This window comes from Giraffa tippelskirchi, chromosome X (genome assembly GCF_054371585.1).
Source record: "Giraffa tippelskirchi isolate mGirTip1 chromosome X, T2T-mGirTip1v1.2.pri, whole genome shotgun sequence".
In the NCBI taxonomy this organism is placed as follows: Eukaryota; Metazoa; Chordata; class Mammalia; order Artiodactyla; family Giraffidae; genus Giraffa; species Giraffa tippelskirchi.
The window spans coordinates 95,532,138-95,555,271 of NC_137289.1; the positions used below are offsets into that span (position 1 = coordinate 95,532,138).

A 23,134-nucleotide genomic window follows, 5' to 3' on the forward strand; every position below is an offset into this window, starting at 1 on the left:
CTGAGACCACCTCCCACTTCTTCCCCTCAGTTCTCATCAACACAAGCTTCTGCATCACTGAGACTCTGAGACCCTACAGCCCAACTCCACAGATCCCCCTCATTCACCATATATAGCACCCAGCACTCGCCTGGTCTGGTGGTCTGCCACACGATGCCCACCCACACTCTTCCTCTATGCACTTACTAAACATTCTGCCCCATTTTGCCATGAGCCTGACTGCTTTTCACTCTGCCCCATTCACCACTGTCATTCCCACTGTGCCGCATATTGTTCCCAATTTACTCTACTTGGTCCACATTTCCAATATCCACCCTCTGTCTGCCCAAGCTACTCACTCCCATTCTCCCTGGCATTGCTTACATTCACCTGTTTCTTCTCCAGTAACTCATTCTATTGGATACTTCCATTTCTCTCTGCCCTTCCCTGTTCACCCCAACTCTGCCCCTCATCAACCCATTCCCATACTCAGCCCTTCATCGTCTCTCCCCCAATTCCATTCCATTTATCCACATTCTGCTGTTCATCCCCACTCCTTTGCCTCTGGGTCCCTGCCTCACTCACCTCTGATTACCTACATGGCCCATCACATCAGATTGCCACCTGGGCTCCAGGAAGCAGGAGTCCAAAATCAACCCGAAGTGGCCATACCTGACCACCCCTCCTCATCCCACTTAAGGGAGATCTTTGATGGGCCAGAAACCCCAAGAATATTTTTCTATCAGCAGGAGGATGAAAAGTTTCTTTTGTTTTTTAATTTTACTGAAGTATAATTGACTTACAATATTGTGTTAATTTCTGCATAGCTAAGTGACTCAGTTATACATATATATATATATTTTTTCATATTCTTTTCATTCTTGGTTTATTACAGGATATTGAATATAGTTCCCTGTGCTATAAAGTTGGACCTTGTTGTTTATCCATGCTAAATGTAATAGTTTGAATCTACTAACCCCAAACTCCCAGTCCATCCCTCCTCCTCCCCTCTTCTCCTTGGCAACCCCAAGTCTGTTCTCTGTCTGTGAGTTTGTTTTGTATGGCATGCTCAGTTGTGTCCAACTCTTTGCCACCCCAGGGACTGCAGCCCACCAGGTTCCTCTGTCCATGGGATTTCCCAGGCAAGAATACTGGAGTGGGTTGCCATTTCCTACTCCAGGGGATCTTCCCAATCCAGGGATCAAACCTGTCTCCTGCACTGGCAGGTACATTCTTTATCATTGAGCCACCTGGGAAGCCCTAAGCTCCACCTTAAGCATATCTACATTTAAATGTTACAAAATCCTGTATCTGGAATCTGACTTCCTTGAACAATAACAGGACAAAATGTGTTGTTTAAAAGTTATTTTTTGAGAAGGTAGTACATCCACATAGTACAATTTTCAAAAGTTGTCTCACTCCCAATTCTTTCCCTCCAGCCACCCACTTCCCCATCCCTTTCCCAGAGGTCATCAGGGTTCCCAGCTTCTTGTGTATCTTTCCAGAGATAGTTTATGCATATACACTCAATTATGTATTTACCATTTGTTCTCCTTTTTATATACAAATGGTATTCTCACTATCCTGCACCTTGCTTTTCTCACCTAATAATGTATGTTGGTATCATCCCACATCACTACACAAATGGTGTCCAAGTTTTCTTTTACCTTTTTTTTTTTGTCTACCTGAAAGGTTGCTGTATGAACATTCCAGGATTTTAGGAGCCATGTGGAAAGCTTCCAACCTTTTGTTTTCACAAAAAGTACATCACTGAATACCTCTGTATGTCTGTCTTTTGGTACATGCATTAGTATATACATTCCTAGAAGTGGAACTGCTGGCTCAAAAGCCATGTGAGTTTTTGGTTTTGGTTCTTTGGAATCATTCCTCCTTGAGTAAGTTTTCCTGGACTTGCTGTTTGCTGGAGGTTCATGTAGGGGAAGAAATGAGGCCATGTTCTAGGCAGATCAGAGCTTTTCCAACTGGAATTTTTTTTTTCCATTTGGTAGTTCTTTCAGACTTCTCCAGAGTCAGTAAATAGGGGCAGCTGTTGGGTTCTTCACAAGAACACTCCCTTCTCTTTCCCCAACCCCTACCAACTGCTCCTCTCACAAGTATAGACTATTTTCTGCAAATATGGCTTGTCTGAGCACTTCCTTGTTGAGGCCCCTGCCTGTCTCTCCTGAGACTTCCATATGGGTCGAGGAAACGTCCCACCTGCCCATGCTCTGTTACCACTGTTATGTATCTATATGGTCTTGCACTCAGGGTATACCCTAAAACTTGGCTAAGAGTCCTTACCAGTGCTATCTCACATCTGCAGCCTTGACCACTCCTCTCTAGCCTTTGAAATCTCCTTGCACTGGTGCTTGATTTCCTCTGCCTCTGGCAGCTCTCTCATCTGTTTTCAGCTATTTCCTAATTTTGTCAAAGTCTTTCCTGTTCTCCTTGCAGCTTCTGGGTGAAGACTGAGATGAAAAGAAAAAAAGGGCTGACTTTACTCCCTATATTTAAACCAGAAGTCAGAATGTACTTTTTAAATGTTTAATCAAACTTACAAAAATGTCCTTCAGTGAACACAACTGCACCATCAACTCTCTAGTGTGCAATGAGCTTGGACTTCCAAGAATGGCCTTTCCCATGGGCTTTCTTTCCTGTATGCGTTCTCTGATGTACAATAAGATTTGATTTTTGAGTAAAGGCTTTCCCACATTCTGTACACTTATAGGGTTTCTCTCCAGTATGAGTTCTCTGATGAACAGTGAACGTTGATTTTTCTCTGAAGGCTTTGCCACACTCAGTGCATGCATAGGGTTTCTCTCCTGTGTGTGTTCGCTGGTGTATTATGAGCTGTGACTTCTGGCTGAAAGCTTTCCAACATACAGGACATTCATAGGGTTTCTCTCCTGTGTGAATTCGCTGATGTATAATGAGCTTCGACTTTTCTCTGAAGGCTTTGCCACATTCATTGCATTTATAGGGTTTTTCTTCTGTATGTGTTCTTTGATGTATAATGAGATATGATTTCTGGGAAAATGCTTTTTCACATTCATTGCATTCATAGGGCTTCTCTCCTGTATGACCTCTCTGGTGTAGCATGAGATAGGATTTCTGAGAGAATGCTTTCTCACATTCATTACATTCAAAGGGTTTCTCTCCTGAATGAGTTCTTTGATGTACACCAAGGTTTGACTTTTGGGTGAAAGTTTTCCCACACACATCACATTCATAGGGTTTCTCCCCTGTATGAGTTCGCTGATGCACAATGAGAGTTGACTTCTCGTTGAAAGACTTCCCACATTCCATACATTTATGAGGTTTCTCTCCCGTATGAGTTCGCTGATGTATAATGAGAGTTGACTTATCACTGAAAGTTTTCTTACACTCATTACATTCATGGGGTTTCTTTCCTGTATGAGTACTATGATGTATAATTAGATCAAGCTTCTGTATGAAAGATTCCCCACATTTGGTGCATTCATAAGTTTTTTCTCCTGTGTGGGTTTTCTGATGGACAATGAGGTTTGACTTCTGAGTGAAGGCTTTTCCACATTCATTACATTCATAAGGTTTCTCTCCTGTATGGGTCCTGTAATGTATAATGACAGTAGATTTTTCTCTGAAAGCTTTTCCACATTCTGGACACTCAAAGGGTCGCTCTCCTGTATGAGTTCTCAGGTGTATAATGAGCTGAGATTTTTGGCTAAAAGCTTTTCCACATTCTGTACATCCAAAGGGTTTCTCTCCTGTATGAGTTCTCCAATGCACAATGAGGTGTGACTTCTTGCTGAAAGTTTTCCTACATGCAGTACATTCAAAGGGTTTCTCTCCATTTTTAATTCTCTGATGCAGACTAAGACCCTTCTTTTGCCTGAGTGTCTTCCCACACTCTTTATATCCATAAGGTTTCACTCTTGGAGTTGTTTTCTCATACTCAGAATGGAAGAATAATTTTGCACATCCATTGTCATATTTCTTTCCCACAGAACTTCTACTATATAAGTCTAAATTATCTACCATATTATATCCAAATGATTCATATTTATGGGGCCTTTGTATTGAAGCAAAAAGGTTTGTACTCAGATAAAGTATGTTTCCAAGTTCATTATAGTCTAGGCCACTCTTACTGGTAATTGTTTTCTTGTCAGGGAATCCAACTTGCATCAGATATTTATCTTGGTCATCCTCATGCTGTCTCTCAATCTGTTCATCAACTTGGCAGGCTTCTTCTAGAAAGAAGTACAATAAACCACATTTATACTTTGACATTATGGAATGGACCTTCTTTAGAAATATTTTGCCATATGATACTGATACGTCATTTTATCAGAGTTCCTGGAGAAAGAATCTTGACCATCAAATCCTGTTCTTTTACTTAACTCCCACTTGCTAGCCTTTTTGTTACCAAGAACAATCTTATCCTAACACTTCTGTCTTTCTTACTTCTACTTTTATATCACTCTGGGGACCTTATCACCCTTTATCTTCGTTTATCATATGAACTCTTTTAACTATTCCTGATATACTACTTCCACCTAGATAGAAATGCAACACTGCGAGAGAGACTTGTGGACTCAAATCTTCCAACAATCCTGAAATCCACATTTTCAGTAAATGAGAGAAAGATCCAGAATAATTAACCTTAGAAAAAGAAACCTAATGATCTTTGCTGAATTTGGATTTCTGCATTCAGCCTAATGATCTTTGCATTCATCCAAGTTTGCATTCACAGTTCTCCAATACCAACTTCTACTTTTGCCTATACTATTTCCACTAAAAACTACATCTGTTGTTAATCCAAATCCTTCCTCATGTTTCATCACCCACATAGCCCAGTCCTTCATGTTTTGCTATATTCATAATCTAGATAACTTTCAAGAAGCAGTTTAGTCTTTTCAAAAAAAGCTTATTCTGATCTTCTTATATAACTTTAACTTACATTAACTTTTAAAGTAGTTATCTGTACCACTCATTTAGACAGCTAAAATCACAAAGCCTTGCCTTTAATATATCATCAATTACAAGATGCATATTACTCCACATTTTAATACCACTGAATCCAGATTCACCTTACAATCAATGTCATGTCATTAATTGGTGGCAAATTTTCTTTCTCAGTGGTGTGTCTTAAAGTCAACGGTATCTTGGTCAGTAAATACTTTTTGCACATATATTTTTATTTTTTGTAGTTTAATTTTCTTCTCACCTTTTCCTAAAATTTTATATGAAAAATTTCAAATATACAGAAGAGCTGAAAGAAGAGGACAGTAACTACTCATACTACCACTTAGATTTAACAGCAACATTTAAGAGTTTAATACTGGATTTTAAAATGGATCATGCAGCTGTGGCTTCTCTTCCTGTGATTTCCTTTCTTTCTATAGTAAAGCACTAGTTCTTAACTGGGCATGAACATCATAAAGACAAATTTTCACAAAATACATTTGATGGGACCCAAGCTACACCAAGGATCTGCTGAATCTGGACCTCCTTAGGTAGTAAGAAGCAACACAGCACATGTGGCTAGGGCTGTAAGTTCTCTAGCCCAGGATCAAATCCTGGATAAGACTTTTACATGTTCTGTGACCTTAGGCATATTAGCTAATCTATTTGTGTCTTACTTTCACATCTGGAAAACAGGAATTGTAACAGTATCCACCAAAATGTATGTCTATAGGATTAAATTAATTATAATAGGGCATGTATAGCACTTCAAATATTTACTAGAACAACTGCTACTATAATAATAGCTACTACTGTTATGATTAAGAATTATTATACTATAAAAAGAAATAAGGACTGTCTCAGGATATTTAACATGTTCCTGAATTAAATGAAAAAAGATAAATAAAAATATGCACAGTAGACTACCATTTTTCCATGAAGAAAACAAATATTAAGTATATATTTAAAATAATATAGGCTCATACTATAAAAAACAGTAGGATAAATTTAAATTTTAATAAATGGTTACCTATGGGGTAAGGAAAGGAAAGAGTAGGATGGAGAGGGAAAGAGGCTGGACTTCTTCGAATATACATTGTTTTCTAGATTTGATTTTGGAATCAAGTAAATATTTTACAAATATTTTATATAATCATAAAGCAAAACTGAAAATAAAGTATCAACTCATTCTGTATTTCCTAACAACCATGCTAAAAATTCTTGATTCTTAATGGCACCAACATGATTAGCTCAATTGAATCAACCCACTGTACGCATTCAGCACTCTCAGAATAATACTAATACTACCATCAGATGTAAAATTAATAAATTAAAAATCTTTTAAGTCCAGAATTTGATTTGGAAATATACATTTGAATACATGATGTATTTTCTCTTAAAAAATCTTTTACATAGTTCCTAGCTATGTCAACTAAAAAAAAAAAGCCTAAAAAACAATTCCTTACCATCCAAACTGTGGTCACGAAACATTATTTACCATTAAAAAGAACCAAAGCTCCTTGGAGAAATGGCTGATTTCAGGGCAGGTACAGGAAATACATAATATGAGCCTGGAATATCTTGTAACAACAGAAAGCAAGAAAGCTACCAAAGACTCAGGACCCAACTTAAAGGGGAATCAACTGGCCAGAGATGGAGCAGTTTGATTTATAATAAGGATAAGGCAATGGATCAAAACATAAAAGTGTTTAAATCCATAAGTCCATAAATGATACTCAAAAAAGACGTATTAGGCACCTTTGAATTATGCAACAAAACCAACTCATTTTGAAAACTGGTAAATAAATGGAAAAATATATGTAACTCATATATACTCAAATGCCCTTGAACAACACAGGGGTTAAGGGCATTGACCCTCTGCACAGTTGAAAATCCAATTGTAACTTATTGGCCCTCCATATAGGCAGTTCCTCCTCCAAGTCTGTGGTCCCATATCTGTGGATTCAATCAACCATAGATTGTTTAGCACGGTACTATTAGCATTGAAAAAGGCATAAAAGTGGACCTGCGTGCTTCAAACCCATGTTGTTCAAGAGTCAACTGTAACAGATGGAAGGCAATCCCTCTTTATGGAAGTATTCCAGCTAATCAACAAAGAAGGAAAGTCCTTAAAAGTGCCAACTTACAAATTTAGAACGAATGATAGAAAATGCAGTTTTTCCAACCATCTTAGTAATACAGTAAGCACCCTACATATGAACCTTTGAACTTTCAAAAGATGCCAGTGTGTGTTCACATGTCCACTCACGTAAGTCAGTGTAGTACCATATAGTTGATTGTGTTAGTTGGGTACCTAGGCTAACTTTGTTGGACTTATGAACAAATTGGACTTAAATGCACTCTCAGAAAGGAATCTGTTCATATGTAGGGGACTTACTGTAATTGATTCAGGCAAGAATCATCAGTGAACAGTAAAACCACTGGGTAAAAAATTTTGAGGAACAGGATGTTCAGAGTTTGGCAGTTCCATAAAATGTTAAACAGTTATCATATAGTCTAACAATTCCACTCCTATGTATATAATCACAAGAAATGAAAATATACATTTGAAAACTTCTGCATGAATATTCATAACAGCATTATATTTAATACAGAAAAAGTGAAAATAACCTAAATGCCCATCAACAGATGAATGGATAAACAAAATGTGGAATATCCATACAATGAAATATCATCCCACCATAAAAAGGGATGACACATACTACAATATGAATGAATCTTGAAACATACAAATGAAAGAAACTGGACATAAAATTCCACATTTTGTATGGTTCTATTTATATGAAATGTCCAGAATAGGCAAAACTAGAGAGAGAAAGTAGATTAGTGCTTGCCAAGGGATGGGGGCTGGAGGATGGAGAGTGACTGATAAAGGACAGGAGTTTCTTTGAGGGGTGATAATAATGTTCTAGAAGTAGATAGTGGAGTTAGATAGAATATTCTGTGAATATACTAAAAATCACTGAGTTTTTGAGTTTCACTTCAAAAGCATGAATTTTATTATATGTGTATTATATCTTAATAAAGATATTTTTAAAGAGAATCAAGATGCTTTAGGAGACCAAATCTGATAGGAATATCTAAACTGGATAGAATCAGGTAATCCAATCTGGAATTAGACCACTAGTGCCTAGGCCTATGACTAATGTGGGCCTGGCTTCTGATGAGCAGTGGGAAATGAGAACAACAGAAGAGGCAGGGCTTGGGGCCAGGGGGCTGGCACTTATAAGACACCTGTATTACAGGGAAATGGGACTGTGCAGAAACTTATGGGTGAGCACCAACTTAAGGATAGTGGCCTGGTGGGTGTAGAACAGGGGAGAAGGTGTTAGTCTTAGGGTCTTAGGTGTTGATATCCCTGTCCTCCATAAAACATCCCTGAGATATTCCTGAAAGTCATTTCACAGGCCCTCACCCCTGACTGACAAGCTGGGATCTCCTGCCCCCATAGCCTGGGTCAATGCCACTTACCTGGAAAGCTCCAAATTGGAATTTCTCCTTCTGGCAGGCATCGCTCTTCCACCTCCAATTTGAGGATGAGATCTGGTTTGGTAACATGATACCCTGCTAATGAGAAATGAAAGCAATACATCCTTGGTCTTCAGAGATTCTGAGAAAAAGGAAGGTGGAGTGTGGGGCAGTACAAGGGATGTATCACTTGACACAATAGTAGTCAAACCAATTCACCTGGGTTTTGAGTTCCCAAACACCTTGTCAGGAAAGCAAAGGGGGGAAAGGAACTCTGATCCTTGGAATTTAATGTCCAACTCTCCTATAGTTCAGAGGCCTAACAAGTTTCCAACTTGAGAAAGGAAAAGGCAGTCTGTTGGACAGAGTAATCATAAATAGCAAAATTACCTGAGAAAGCCATCCTTACCTACAGAGACCAGGTTGCTGTAGGTCTCCAGCATCACGTCTCTGTACAGGGTCCTCTGTGGAGGGTTCAGGTACTGCCATTCCTCCTGGGTAAAATCCACAGCCACATCCTCAAATGTCACGAGTCCCTGTAACTGTATATTCTTTTATTTGAAAATGCTGACCACTGAATGAGAAGGATGGAATAAATCTAAGGGAACTTCTGTTTGGGTTCCCAGTTCACGATGATGACAATACAGGATGTCTGTCAAGTTACTGACCTACTTGGTGGGGGGGGAATCACAAGTCATGGCTGAGAAACTATTATATTAAATAATAGAATATTTAAGACAATGTGGTATTAGGATAGACAAATAGTCCAGTAGAACTAAAAAGATAATCCAAATGTGTAGGGATACCTGAGTAATGATAAAGTTGAAACTGCAGAATAGTGAAGAGCGGATGATATTTTCAAATAAACATAGATGGGTTACCAGATATCTATGTGGACCAAAAAAATGACATTTAACCCCTAACTCTCACCATACACAAAAATCAGCTACAAGTAAATTGTAAATCTAATATGAGAAGTAACACAATAAAGTATCTGGAGAATACTATAGGAAAATGTTTTCGTAAGCTTAAGGTAGGGAAAATCAAAAACAAGACATGAAAAGCACTACTCATAAAGGAAAAGATATATGTTTCAAGATTAAAAATACAGCAGTAAGAGAAGAGGAACTAAAAATAAAGAGCCTCTTGATAAGGGTGAAAGAGGAGAGTGAAAAAGCTGGCTTAAAACTCAACATTCAATAAATGAAGATCATGGCATCCAGTCCCATCACTTCATGGCAAATAGATGGGGAAAAAGTTGGAAACAGTAACATTTTATTTTCCTGGGCTCCAGAATCACTGCAGACGGTGACTGCAGCCACGAAACTAAAAGAAGCTTGCTCTTTGGAACAAAAGCTATGACAAACCTAGACAGTGTATTAAAAAGCAGAGGCATCACTTTGCCAACAAAGATCCATATAGTTCAATCCCTTGTCCAGGAAGATTCCACATGCCACAGGGCAACTAAGCCTGTGCACAACTACAGAGCCCACCTGCTACAACTACTGAAGCCTGCATGCCTAGAGTCCATGCTCTACAACAAGAGAAGCCACCACAATGAGAAGCCCATGCACAGCAACTAGAGAAAGCCCAATGGGTAGCAACAAAGACACAGCACAGCCAAAAAAACTAAAAATTTTAAAATGCATACCAAAAATTAAAAAAAAAAGAATATTGCTGTATACAGCAATAAAAAGGTAAGTATAGATAGAGAGATTACCTTCAGCTTTCATAAGTGATAAAGGGTTCTTATCTGGAACATATAAAACAACCCTTACAAATCAAAAGAAATGCAAATAGCACAGAAAAATAGACAAGAGATGTGAATACTAAAAAGAAAAACATATGGACATATGTTCTGTGAACATAAGAAAATGTACTTAACCCCATTAGCACTCGGGTAAATGAAAATTTAAGCCCCATTGAGACACCACTTGGCACTCACCAGAAACATTATAATTACATGATCAAAATGCCATAAAACTGTGTGGACTTGGGAACTCTCACACACTGTTAACAGGAATGTAAAAACTGGTATAACTGCTTGGGAAAACAGTTTGCATTGTTTACTAAAGTCAATGACTGCCAATACTATGACCCAGCAATTCTACTCCTAGGTATACACCTTAGAGAAAATCGGGCACATGTACTCTAGAAAACAAGTACAAGGATGTTCACAGGAGGAGTAGTTCTAATGCTAAGTTGTGGGAAAAACCCAAATGTCCCTCAGCAATACAATGGGCAAACTGTGGCACAATCTTTCAAAGGAATACTATGTGGTAATGAAAAGGAATGAACTACAACTGCATATCCAACACAGATGAATGTCACAGATGTACTAATGAGCAAAAGAATCCAAACACAGAAGAGCTCATACTGCATGATTCTGTTTATATACAGTAAGAGAACAGGCAGGCCTAATCCATGCTGTTAGAAGTTAGGACAGTGGTTACCTTTGGGGCTGGTATTGATTGGAAGAGGGCATTAAGGGGGATTTGGAGGTCCTGATTATGTCCTCATCTTGACCTTGTTTCCAGGAGTGGCTCCACAGGGTGTTCACTTTGTCATAATTCATCAAGCTGTACACTTATAAACCATACTTCATGTATGTTATAATTAGATGTATTTTATACCTTTATACTTAAAATTATTTTTGACAAGTGCAAAGACACTTCGATGGAAAATGGGAGTTCCCATTTCAACAAATGGTATTGGAACAACTGACTATTCATATGCAAAAAAAAAAGAACTTCAACATATATAAAATATGTTTTATATATATATAAACATATATAAAAATTAACTCAACATATATAAAAATTAACTCAAAGTGGATCACAAACCTAAATGTAAAATCTAAACCTACAAAATTTTTAGAATAAAATACAGGAGAAAATCTTTTTAGCCTTAGATTTGCCAAGTATTTCTCTGATGTGACACCAAAACTCAAGACACTATTAAAAGAATAAAAACCCATGGAATGGGAGAAAACATTTACAAACTGTACATCTGACAAAAAAAGTTGTATTGAGAATACATAAGAACTAGAACTCTCAAAACTTAAAAAAAAAAGCCAAGAGACATACTTTATCAAAGTTAAGTGGCAAATAAGCACATACCAAGATGCTCAACATCATTACCCATGAGGAAACCAAATCAAAACCACAATGAGCTACCACTACATACGTATTAGAATGGGAAAAAACAGGACAATGGCAAGTACTGGTGATGATGTGGAATAAACAAAGTCTCATTTATCATAGATAGAAATGCAAAGTGGCACAGACACTTTGGAAGACAGTTTTCCAGTTTCTTAATGAAGTTAAGCATATACTTCCCTAGTATCTGCAATCCAGCTCACGGGTATATTTACCCAAGTGGAATGAAAACTTATGTAAATCCCAAATCCTGTACATGAACATTTATAAAGCAGCTATATTTGTAATCACCAAAATATGTAAATAACTCAAATGTTATTCAACCTGTGAATGAATAAACTGTAATACACATAATGTAATCCAACTCAACAATAAAAATAAAATAACTAATGATACATGCAAAAACATGAGTGAACCTCAAATGTATTATGCTAAGTGAAAGCAGCCAGACTCAAAAAGCTACATACTATATAGTAGTAGTAGTGTTAGTTGCTCAGTCACATCCGACTCTTTGTGACCCCATGGACTGTAGCCTACGAGGTTCCTCTGTCCACGAGATTCTCCAGGCAAGAATACTGGAGTGGGTTTGCCATTCCCTTCTCCAGGGGATCTTCCTGACCTGGGGACTGAACCCAGGTCTCCTGCATTGCAGGCAGATTATTTACCATCTGAGCATACTATATGATTTCATTTCTATATCATAGGAAAGGCAAAACTATAGAGACCAAAAATATATCAGTGATTACCAGGGGCCAGGGTGTGGCAAGGGGTTAACTACAAAGGGGATATATAGTTGACCCTTGAACAATACAGGTTTGAACTACATAGGTCCATTTATATGCAGATTTTTTTTCAATATATTGGAAAATTTTTGGAGATTTGCAACAATTTGAAAAACTCACAGATTAACTGTGTGCCCTAGAAATACAGAAAATATTAAGAAAAAGTCTTGAAAAAATAGTATATATGTAGATACTATTCTATCCTTGCATAGACATAAGGTGATTTTTTTTTTTTTGGCCACACTATGTGGCTTGCAGGATTTTAGTTCCAGGCCATGGAGCTGAACCCCGGGCCCTCAGCAGTGAAAACTCAGAGTCTTAACCAGAAAGACTGATGTGAGGTGCTCCTCTCTGTTTCGCCTAACTCAGAACTCAGGCCAAAAAGTAGTAGGCATTGCTCTAAAAGACTGCAAGGCAAACTAACAACCCATAGATGCCTAGCGCCAAAGATTACAGTCCAGACAGACAACAGACTGCCTAAGGCCTGAGATTCTGTGGGAAGTTAGGATATTCAAAAATACCCACATACAGGGAAAGGTAGAAAGCCACACACATGCCCAGGATAGGACTTACGCTCACAAAAGATGTGAGAAGACTAACTGCTCTAATTCTTCATGAGCATAGAAAAATGAAAAGCTTCCAAATTCTTACATGAATTGAATGTAAAATTGACATATAAACTCATTTAAGATTGTACAAAATAGGAAAATGCAGACTAATCTCACTTATGAACAACAGTGCAAAAATCCTAAATAAAATACAGTTGATCCTTGAACAACTGAGGGTTAATTCACATATAACTTATATTGGCCCTCCATATCAGAGGTTCTTCCACATCTGTCGATTCAACCAAGTCCACAGGACTGTGTAGTACTGTAGTACTCACTAGTGAAAAAATCCACATGTAAATGGACCCGAACAGTTCAAACCCACCTTGTTCAAAAGTCAGCTGCATAAGCAAACAATAGATCCACATTAAGACAATAATACATCGTGACCAATTAAGATTTATTCCAGCCATACAATGATAGTTCAATATTAGAATATTCATTAACATAAATCACCATTAAACAGACCTAAAGAAAAAACTTATATGAATATAACTAATATAAGAAATGCTAATACAAAAATATTGAAACAGAATTCAATACCCAATCCTGATAAATAAAAACAACAGATTTGAATAAATGATAATTTCCTCAAAATAACCAAAGATAGATAAATACTGATAGATAAGTTAGGAAGGAGGGAAGGGATGAAGGAAGGATTAGAATGGAAGGTAGGAATGGCAGGAAGAAGGAAAGGAAGGAAGAAAAGGCAAACTGGAATGGAAGAAAAGAAAGGATAGAGGGATGGACTGGACTGGAAGGAAGGACAGAATGTATGTTTTGCATATGGGCCTTGGATCACCATGGATAATGTAATGATGCAATTTATGGTTGGGGCTGGCTACACCAGAAAGATCAACCATATCATTTAGGGTGGGGGCTTTGGGTCACTCCCAGAGGGGCTGGAGAGAGCAAGCAGCCACATGGACAATCATGCCTATAAAATGAAGCCCTAATTAAAAACTCTGAACACTGAGGCTCCCAAGAGCTTCTCTGGTTGACAGAATTCCATGTGTACTACCACACATCAATACCAACTACACAAAGTCATGCATCTTGACTCCATGGGGAGAGAAAAATGGAAGCTCCATGTTTGGTACTTTCTGGGGATCTGCCCTATATACTTCTCTCTTTGGTATGTTCCAACCTGTGTCCTCTCCCAGTAACAAGCCATAGCTATGAGTATTACTGCTTTCAGTGAGTTCTCTCACTTCCTCCAGTGAACTGTCAAACCTAAGAGTGACCTTGGGGACCCCCAAACTTGCAAGTGGTGTCAGAAGTGAGGGTGGTCTCTGATCAGGACAGTTTTCTCTAACTTCAGAGTTGTCAAACTCTTCATAGATAGAATGACACAAAGTCACAAAGATGCAGTTATCCCTAAGTTAATTTATAAATTTAATGTGATCCCAATTTACAACACAAGCTTCTTAATGGTACTAAACAAGGTAGTACTAAAGATCATATTAAAAAATAAACATGTAAGAATAGCTAGAAAATTTCTGGAAAAGAAAAACTGTCAGGGAGGAAGCAGCCCTACCAGATACCAAAACATATTTTGATACAGGCATTCTATCAAAGCACAGGGTTTGAAAGAACCACTTTTTAATAAATGGTGCTGAGTTAACTCGAAAGCCATTTTGGAAAGACTAGATTGGATCCACACCTCATTGCATAAGGTATAAACACCAAATGGATTGGTGGCCTAAATGTAAAAAAAAAAAAAAAATGAAACTAAACAAAGTACTAGAAGAAAGCATGGGTGAATGTCCATATAACCTGGATGCTGTTGTTTACTCACTCAGTGGTGTACGACTCTTTGCGACCCCATGGACTGTAGCCCACCAGGCTCCTCTGTCCATGGGGATTTCCAGGCAAGGATACTGAAGTGGGTTGCCATTTCCTTCTCCAGGGGATCAAACCCACATCTCCTCCAAGTCTCCTGCACTGCAGGAGGATTCTTTACTGCTGAGCCACCAGGGACAGGGAAAGACTTTCTAACTATGAATAAAAATCCAGATGTAATAAAAGATTAATAAACATAACCACAAAATACAATATAAAAACACTTTGGTAAGTCTGAGGACAAAGCAGGGGTGAAATTTGTTGCAACATATATCACAAATAAAGACCGGTATAACATATATCACAGATAAAGATTAATATCCTTAACATATAAAGAACTCTTGAAAATCAAGGGGAAAAAAGGACAGATACCTGACAGAAAATCAGGCAAAAAACATAAGACAATTGACAAGAGAAATAAAAATATCTCTTAAATATATGAAATTATATTCAACTTTACTCATAATAATAGAAATGGCAATTAAAACTAAATAGAGATACCATTTCTTACCTGCTGCTGCTGCTAAGTCGCTTCAGTCGTGTCCGACTCTGTGCGACCCCATAGACGGCAGCCCACCAGGCTCCGCCATCCCTGGGATTCTCCATGCAAGAATACTGGAGTGGGTTGCCATTTCCTTCTCCAGTGCATGAAAGGGAAAAATGAAAGTGAAGTCGCTCAGTCGTGTCCGACTCTCAGCGACCCCATGGACTGTAGCCTACCAGGCTCCTCCATCCATGGGATTTTCCAGGCAAGAGTACTGGAGTGGGGTGCCATTGCCTTCTCCGATTTCTTACCTAGCAGATTGGAAAAAATTTAAAAGCCAGACAACATACTCTATTGGTACAGTCACAGAGAAACAAGGCACTACCATACATTGTTGGTAGGAATATAAAACAGTATAACTCATATAGAAGGGAATTTAGCAATATCTAATCAATTGTATTTACCCTTTGGTCAGTAATGCCACTTGTAGAAATTCATATAGAAGATATACCTGAGCAAAAAGGAAACAACTTATGCACAATACATTTCATTTCAGCATTATTCTTTTTAAAATTTTATTTATTTATTTGGCTGTGCTGGGTCTTAGTTGTGGCATGTGGGATCTAGTTCCCTGAACACAGATCAATCCAGGGCCCCTTGCACTAGGAGTGAAGAATCTTAGCCACTGGATCACCAGGGAAGTCCCCAGCATTATTCTTAATTGCAAAATACTGGAAACAACCAAAATTCACATATACATAGGAGAATGAATGAACAAACTGGTACATCCACTAATGGAATACTATGCAGCTGAAAAAATGAATGAAACAGAAATAGAACAATCCTAAAATTCATATAAAAGTCACAAAAGACCCTGAATAGATAAAGCAATCTTGAGAAAGAACAACAAAGCTGCAGGCATCACACTCTGTAATTATAAACAAACTGTATTCAAAGCTATAGTAATCAAAATAGCTTGATTTGATTGAATCAAAATAGTAATCAAAATACTTACATAAAACAGACACATAGATCAATGGAACAGAAGGCCCAGAAATAAACCCATGCTGCTGCTGCTGCTACTAAGTCGCTTCAGTCGTGTCTGACTCTGCGACCCCATAGACGGCAGCCCACCAGGCTCCACCGTCCCTGGGATTCTCCAGGCAAGAATAGTGGAGTGGGCTGCCATTTCCTTCTCCAATGCATGAAAGGGAAAAGTGAAAGTGAAGTCACTCAGTCGTGTCCGACGCTTCGAGACCCCATGGACTGCAGCCTACCAGGCTCCTCCGTCCATGGGATTTTCCAGGCAAGAGTACTGGAGTGGGGCGCCATTGCCTTCTCCATATAAACCCATGCATATATGGTCAATTAACTTATGACAAAGGAGCCAAGAATATACAATGTGGAAAAGATAGCCTCTTCAATAAATTCTAAAATAAATTCTGTTGGGAAAATTGGACAGCTACATGCAAAAGAATGAAACTGGAACACTATCTTATACTACATGCAAAAACTAACTCAAAATGGTTTAAAGACTTGAACATGGGACCCAAAACCATAAAATTCCTAGAATAAAACATAGGTGGTAAGCTCCTTGACATCAGTTTCAGCAATGATATTTTTGGTTAATAAAAAAATCATTGGTTTAATGATTAACACCAAAAAGCAAAGGCAACAAAAGCAAAATTCAACAAATAGAGGACTACATAAAAATAAAGCGCTTCCATACGGCAAAGGAATCCATCAAGAACATGAAAAAACAACCTACCAAACAGGAAAAAAACATCTGCAAATCATATAAATTAATTAAGGGTTAATATCAAAAATACATAAAGAACTCACAACCCAGTATCAAAAAAAAAAAACCAGTATCAAAAAAAACCAATTAAAAAATAAGCAGGGAGTTTTCTCTGGTGGTCCAGTGATTAAGTCTGCCTGCCAATGCAGGGAACATGTGTTCGATTCTGGACTGGGAAGATCCCACATGCTGTGGAGCAACTAAGCCCATGCACCACAATTACTGAGCCCTTGCACTAAAGCCCCTGCTCTACAATAAGAAAAGGCACTGAAATGAGAAGCCCATGCATCACAACTAGAGAGTGGCCCTTACTGGCTGAAACTGGAGAAAGCCTAGGTGCAGCAATGAAGACCCAGTCATAAATAAACATTTTTTTAAATCAAAACAAGACTAAGCAGAGGTCCTGAAGAGACATTTTTCCAAAGAATACATTCAGATGGCCAACAGGCACATGAAAAAATGGTCAACATCACTAATCATCAGTTCAGTTCAGTCAGTTCAGTCACTCAGTCATGTCTGACTCTTTGCGACCCCATGAATCGCAGCACGCCAGGCCTCCCTATCCATCACCAACTCCCGGAGTTTACCCAAACCCATGTCCATCGAGTCGGTGACGCCATCCAACCATCTCATCCTCTGTCGTCCCCTTCTCCTCCTGCCGCCAATCCTTCCCAGCATCAGGGGCTTTTCCAATGAGTCAACTCTTTGCATGAGGTGGCCAAAGTATCAGAGTTTCAGCTTCAACATCAGTCCTTCCAATGAACACCCAGGACTGATCTCCTTTAGGATGGACTGGTTGGATCTCCTTGCGGTCCAAGGGACTCTCAAGAGTCTTCTCCAACACCACAGTTCAAAAGCATCAATTCTTCGGCGCTCAGCTTTCTTCAGCAGAGAAATGCAAATCAAAACCACAATAAGCTATCACTTCACACCTGACAGAATGGCTATTAAGTGTTGGCAAGGATGTGGAGAAAAGGGAATCCTTACGCACTGTTAGTGAGAATGTAAATTGGTGCAGCCATTAGGTAAAATAGTATGGGGGGGGTCCCTCAAAAAATTAAAAATAGAATTATCATATGATCCATCCATTCCTTTCCTGGCTGTTTATTCAAAGGAAACAAAAAAGCTGACTGGAAAAGATGTATGCACCTCCATGTTCACAGCAGCATTATTTACAATAGCCAAGACATGGACTTTACCTAAGTGTCCATTGAAGGATGAACGGATACAGAAAATGTGATAAGACACACATACACAAATGGAATGTTATTCAGCCATAAAAAAGAAGGAGCTCTTGCCATTTTTGACAACATAGATGGGACTTTAGGACATTATACTAAGTGAAATAAGTCAGAGAAAGTTAATACCATATGATCTCACTTGTATGTAGAATCCAAACAAACAAAAGAACCCTCACAGACACAAAAAAACAGATTGGTAGTTACAAGATGCAGGTGGTGATGGGTGGGGATAGACAAAATAGATAAAGGTGGTCAAAAGGTACAAACTTCCAGTTATAAAATATCTATAAGTAAGTCCTGGGGATGTTAATGCACAACATGATGACTACAGTTAATAATACTGTATTGTATATTTAAAAGCTGCTAACAGAATAAATCTTGAAAGTTTTCATCACAAGAAAAAAATGAGTAACTATGGTGATGAATGTTAACTAGAGTTACTGTGGTGATCATTTTGGAATATACACAAATATTGAATCATTATGTTGTACATCTGAAACTAATGTAATATGTCAATCATATCTCAATTAAAATGAATGAGGACAATATTTGTAGACATACATGGAGCAATTTCCAGGATATCTTGTTAAGGGAAAAAGCAAAGTGCAGAAGAGTCTATAAATAAAGTATACTACCTTTTTGAGTAATATGAAAGGGGAAATCATCACATGAGTACATCAAGCAAAATGCCGGGATGGATGAAGCACAAGCTGGAATCAAGATTGCCGGGAGAAATATCAATAACCTCAGATATGCAGATGACATCACCCTTATAGCAGAAAGTGAAGAAGAACTAAAGAGCCTCTTGATGAGAGTGAAAGAAGAGAGTGAAAAAGTTGGCTTAAAGCTCAACGTTCAGAAAACTAAGATCATGGAATCCAGTCCCATCACTTCATGGCAAACAGATGGGGAAACAATGGAAATAGTGACAGACTTTATTTTGGGGGGCTCCAAAATCTCTGCAGATGGTGCCTGCAGCCATGGAATTAAAAGATACTTGCTCCTTGGAAGAAAAGCTATGATCAACCTAGACAGCATATTAAAAAGCAGAGACATTATTTTGCCAACAAAGATCCGTCTAGTCAAAGCTATGGTTTTTCTAGTAGTCATGTATGGATGTGAGAGTTGGACTATAAAGAAACCTAAGCGCCTAAGAATTGAGGCTTTTTTGAACTCTGGTGTTGGAGAAGATTCTTGAGAGTCCCTTGGACTGCAAGGAGATCCAACCAGTCCATCCTAAAGGAAATCAATCCTGAATGTTCATTGGAAGGACTGATGTTGAAGCTGAAACTCCAATACTTTGGCCACCTGATGTGAAGAACTGACTCACTAAAACACCCTGATGCAAAAGATTGAAGGCGGGAGGAGAGGGGGATGGCAGAGGATGAGATGGTTGGATGGCATCACTGACTCGATGGACACGAGTTTGAGTAAGCTCCAGGAGTTGGTGATGGACAGGGAGCCTGGGGTGCTGCAGTCCATGGGGTCGCAAAGAGTTGGACCCGCCTGAGCAACTGAACTGAACTGAAAGGGGAAATTTTTAAAATATACCTTTATCTGCTTCTTTTTAAAAGAAACGTTATAAGCATAAATCAGAAACTAACAAGACTGGTTATCTCCAAGGTAGAATGAGAATTGGGTATTAGGTACAGGAAGAGGTGACAATTCTGTGTATATATTTCTGTCTTCAAATCATATTAACATTTTATATATAGTATAAAGATAAGGATAAAGTTAAATCAACAATGATGGAAAGAAAATCAAAATGGAATACACACAGAAAAAATGAACCTAACTGTATACCAAATAAATAACATAACCACACTATATAGGAAAAAAATCAAAAGGAAAAATTAATTCATATAACTTCTAAACAGAGTACTTTGATTACATATCCTCGGTATAAAAGGCATGCAAACAATTAGTGTACTGTACTCAATAGGTTGATTTTTCACAGGTGTGTAGGAATTCTGATTCTATCTTCTGTATATTGTAAGACTAAGAAAATGAATCAATATATTGATGCTAGGAGCCAGTGCTGTCACTGTTGGTGAAGCGAGATGCAAATATGGAGTAAGAGAGGTCTAGGAAGATTCCTGGGATATTGCACAAATTCAAACTATGCATGTATGTATGTGTGTGTATACACAGACATACAGAGACACGGTTCACTGAAAAGACCTAGAAGTAATGATGCTCCAACAGCAATGAGCACACCTAGCACCCAGATTTTTATTTCTATATATAATTATTTACTAACAGGAACCAGTGCTGCTTGGAGAAATGGCTGATTCTAGGCCTGGGGTAGGAAAAGTAAAAGATGGAAGCTGGAACATCTTATTATGTCAGCACTCATGGAACAACAGACTGGTTCCAAATAGGAAAAGGAGTATGTCAAGGCTGTATATTGTCACCGTGCCTATTTAACTTACATGCAGAGTATATCATGAGAAATGCTGGGCTGGATGAAGCACAAGCTGGAGTCAAGATTGCCAGGAGAAATATCAATAACCTCAGATATGCAGATGGCACCACCCTTATGGCAGAAAGTGAAGAGGAACTAAAAAGCCTCTTGATGAAAGTGAGAGAGGAGAGTGAAAAAGTTGGCTTAAAGCTCAACATTCAGTAAACTAAGATCATGGCATCTGGTCCCATCACTTCATGGGGAAACAGTGGAAACAGTGTCAGACTTTATTTTTTTGGGTTCCAAAATCACTGCAGATGGTGACCGCAGCCATGAAATTAAAAGATGCTTACTCCTTGGAAGGAAGGTTATGACCAATCTAGATAGCATATTTAAAAGCAGAGACATTACTTTGCCAAAAAAGGTCCGTCTAGTCAAGGCTATGGTTTTTCCAGTGGTCGTGTATGGATGTGAGAGTTGGACGGTGAAGAAAGCTGAGTGCCGAAGAATTGATGCTTTTGAACTGTGGTGTTGGAGAAGACTCTTGAGAGTCCCTTGGACTGCAAGGAGATCCAACCAGTCCATCCTAAAGGAGATCAGTCCTGGGTGTTCAATGGAAGGACTGATGTTGAAGCGGAAACTCCAATACTTTGGCCACCTCGTGCGAAGAGTTGACTCATTGGAAAAGATCCTGATCCTGGGAAGGATTGGGGGCAGGAGGAGAAGGGGATGGCAGAGGATGAGATGGTTGGATGGCATCACCGACTCGATGGACATGAGTTTGGGTAAACTCCAGGAGTTGGTGATGGACAGGGAGGCCTGGTGTGCTGCGATTCATGGGGTCGCAAAGAGTGGGACACGACTGAGCAACTGAACTGACTGACTGACTGAAGGTAGTGCTCAGAAAAGTATCAGGATGTGACAAAAGGACACAAAAGCCAGCTAGGGGATCCCCCTGGATAACTCAGGGGCAAGTAGCAGCAAAATAAACAATGACAATTATAACAGATTATAATCTACTGAAAAAGTTCAAATCCATAAAAATTAAAATTCTGTATTAATGATATAAATAAAGAAGAGTGAGCCCCACCTCCTAACACTATCACTGACCTTGGGCATTAGGATTCCAACATGTGAAGTTTGGAGGCACACAAACATCCAGAACATAGCAAAGGTCAACAAACAAAAATCAATCATATTTTTATATACTGGCAATGAATACTTGAAACTGAACTTTTAAAAACAAAACCATTTATAGTGGCTTAAAAAATGAAGCATGCCATGTTGTGGAATGAACTGTGCCCCCCCTAAAATTCTTAAGTTGAATGCCCAAACCCCCAGTGTGACTGTATTTGGAGGCAGGGTCTTTAAGAAGGTAATTAAGGTTAAATGAGGTCATAAGAGTGGGACCTGATCCAACAGGATCGGTGTCCTAAAAATAGGAAGAAACACCAGAGCTCCCTCTCACTCTGCAGATGCACAAAGGAAAGACTATGTGAGGACAGTGAGAAGGCAGCTGGCTATAAGCCAGGAAGAATGTCCTCACCAAAAACCAACTCTGATCTGGGACTTCTAGCCTCCAGAACTGTGAAAAAATAAATTTCTGTTGTTTAAGCCACCAAGTCTGTGGCATTCTATGACAGCCTGAGCAGACTGATACACATATATAGAATCTGTATGTTGAAATTACAAAATGTTGACGGAGTCAGTAAATGAAGATCTAAATAAATAAATGCAGAGGTAAATAAATACTGTGTTCATGGACTGGAAGACACAACATAATAAAGACGTCAAGTCTCCCCAAACTGATCTATAGGTTTAACTCAATTCCTATCAGAATCCCAGCAAGATCATTTTTAGACATGTAAACAAGATTATTCTAAAATGTACATATAAAGACAAAGGCACAAGAATAGCCAAAAAATGTTGAAAAGGTAGAATAAAGTTGGAGAAGTCATACTACTTGATTTCAAGACTTATTATAAAGCTGCAGTAATGAAGACAGTGTGGTACTGGCGGAGAATTAGATACACAGATCAATAGAACAGAAGACAGTCCAGAGATAGATCCCACAAATATGGCCAACTGATTTTTGACAAAACCATAAAATCAATTCAATGGAGAAAAGATGGTCCTTTCAAAAAATGGGGGTTAGAACAAATAGAAATCCGTTTGCAAAATTATGAACCATGACCTAATCCTTACGCCTTACATAAAAATTAACATAAAATGGATCTTGAGTCTAAATCTTGAGTAAACCTAAAATTATAAACATTATAGGAGAAAATCTTCATGACCTAATGTGCTATTGTGATTCATAATAAGAAATCCATTTTTGGTCTTAGCTCCCAAATTGTGGCAGAAAGAGCTCCTGAAACCCTTGGAGTATCTCAAGGGAGGAAAGC

General features: G+C 38.5%; 1 protein-coding gene across 17 annotated transcripts in view; it reads right to left on the bottom strand.

Annotated features, from left to right (window-relative positions):
• Positions 1-1,329: 1,329 nt before the first annotated feature.
• ZNF182 (zinc finger protein 182) overlaps positions 1,330-23,134 on the bottom strand; it is a 97,923-nt gene continuing 76,118 nt past the window's right edge. For 2 of the 17 annotated variants that reach the window (XM_081567395.1, XM_081567391.1), the window contains exons 4-7: positions 15,751-15,797; positions 8,822-8,954; positions 8,416-8,511; positions 1,330-4,208 (exon numbers count right to left, since the gene is read on the bottom strand). In XM_081567395.1, coding sequence (XP_081423521.1) covers positions 2,578-4,208; positions 8,416-8,511; positions 8,822-8,855 — 1,761 coding nt within the window. In that variant the 5' untranslated portion in view covers positions 8,856-8,954; positions 15,751-15,797 and the 3' untranslated portion in view covers positions 1,330-2,577. Of the gene's footprint in view, positions 4,209-8,415; positions 8,512-8,821; positions 8,987-10,132; positions 10,166-15,750; positions 15,798-23,134 lie in introns of all 17 variants that reach the window. The other 15 variants (XM_081567392.1, XM_081567390.1, XM_081567386.1 and 12 more) reach the window with 12 other exon arrangements.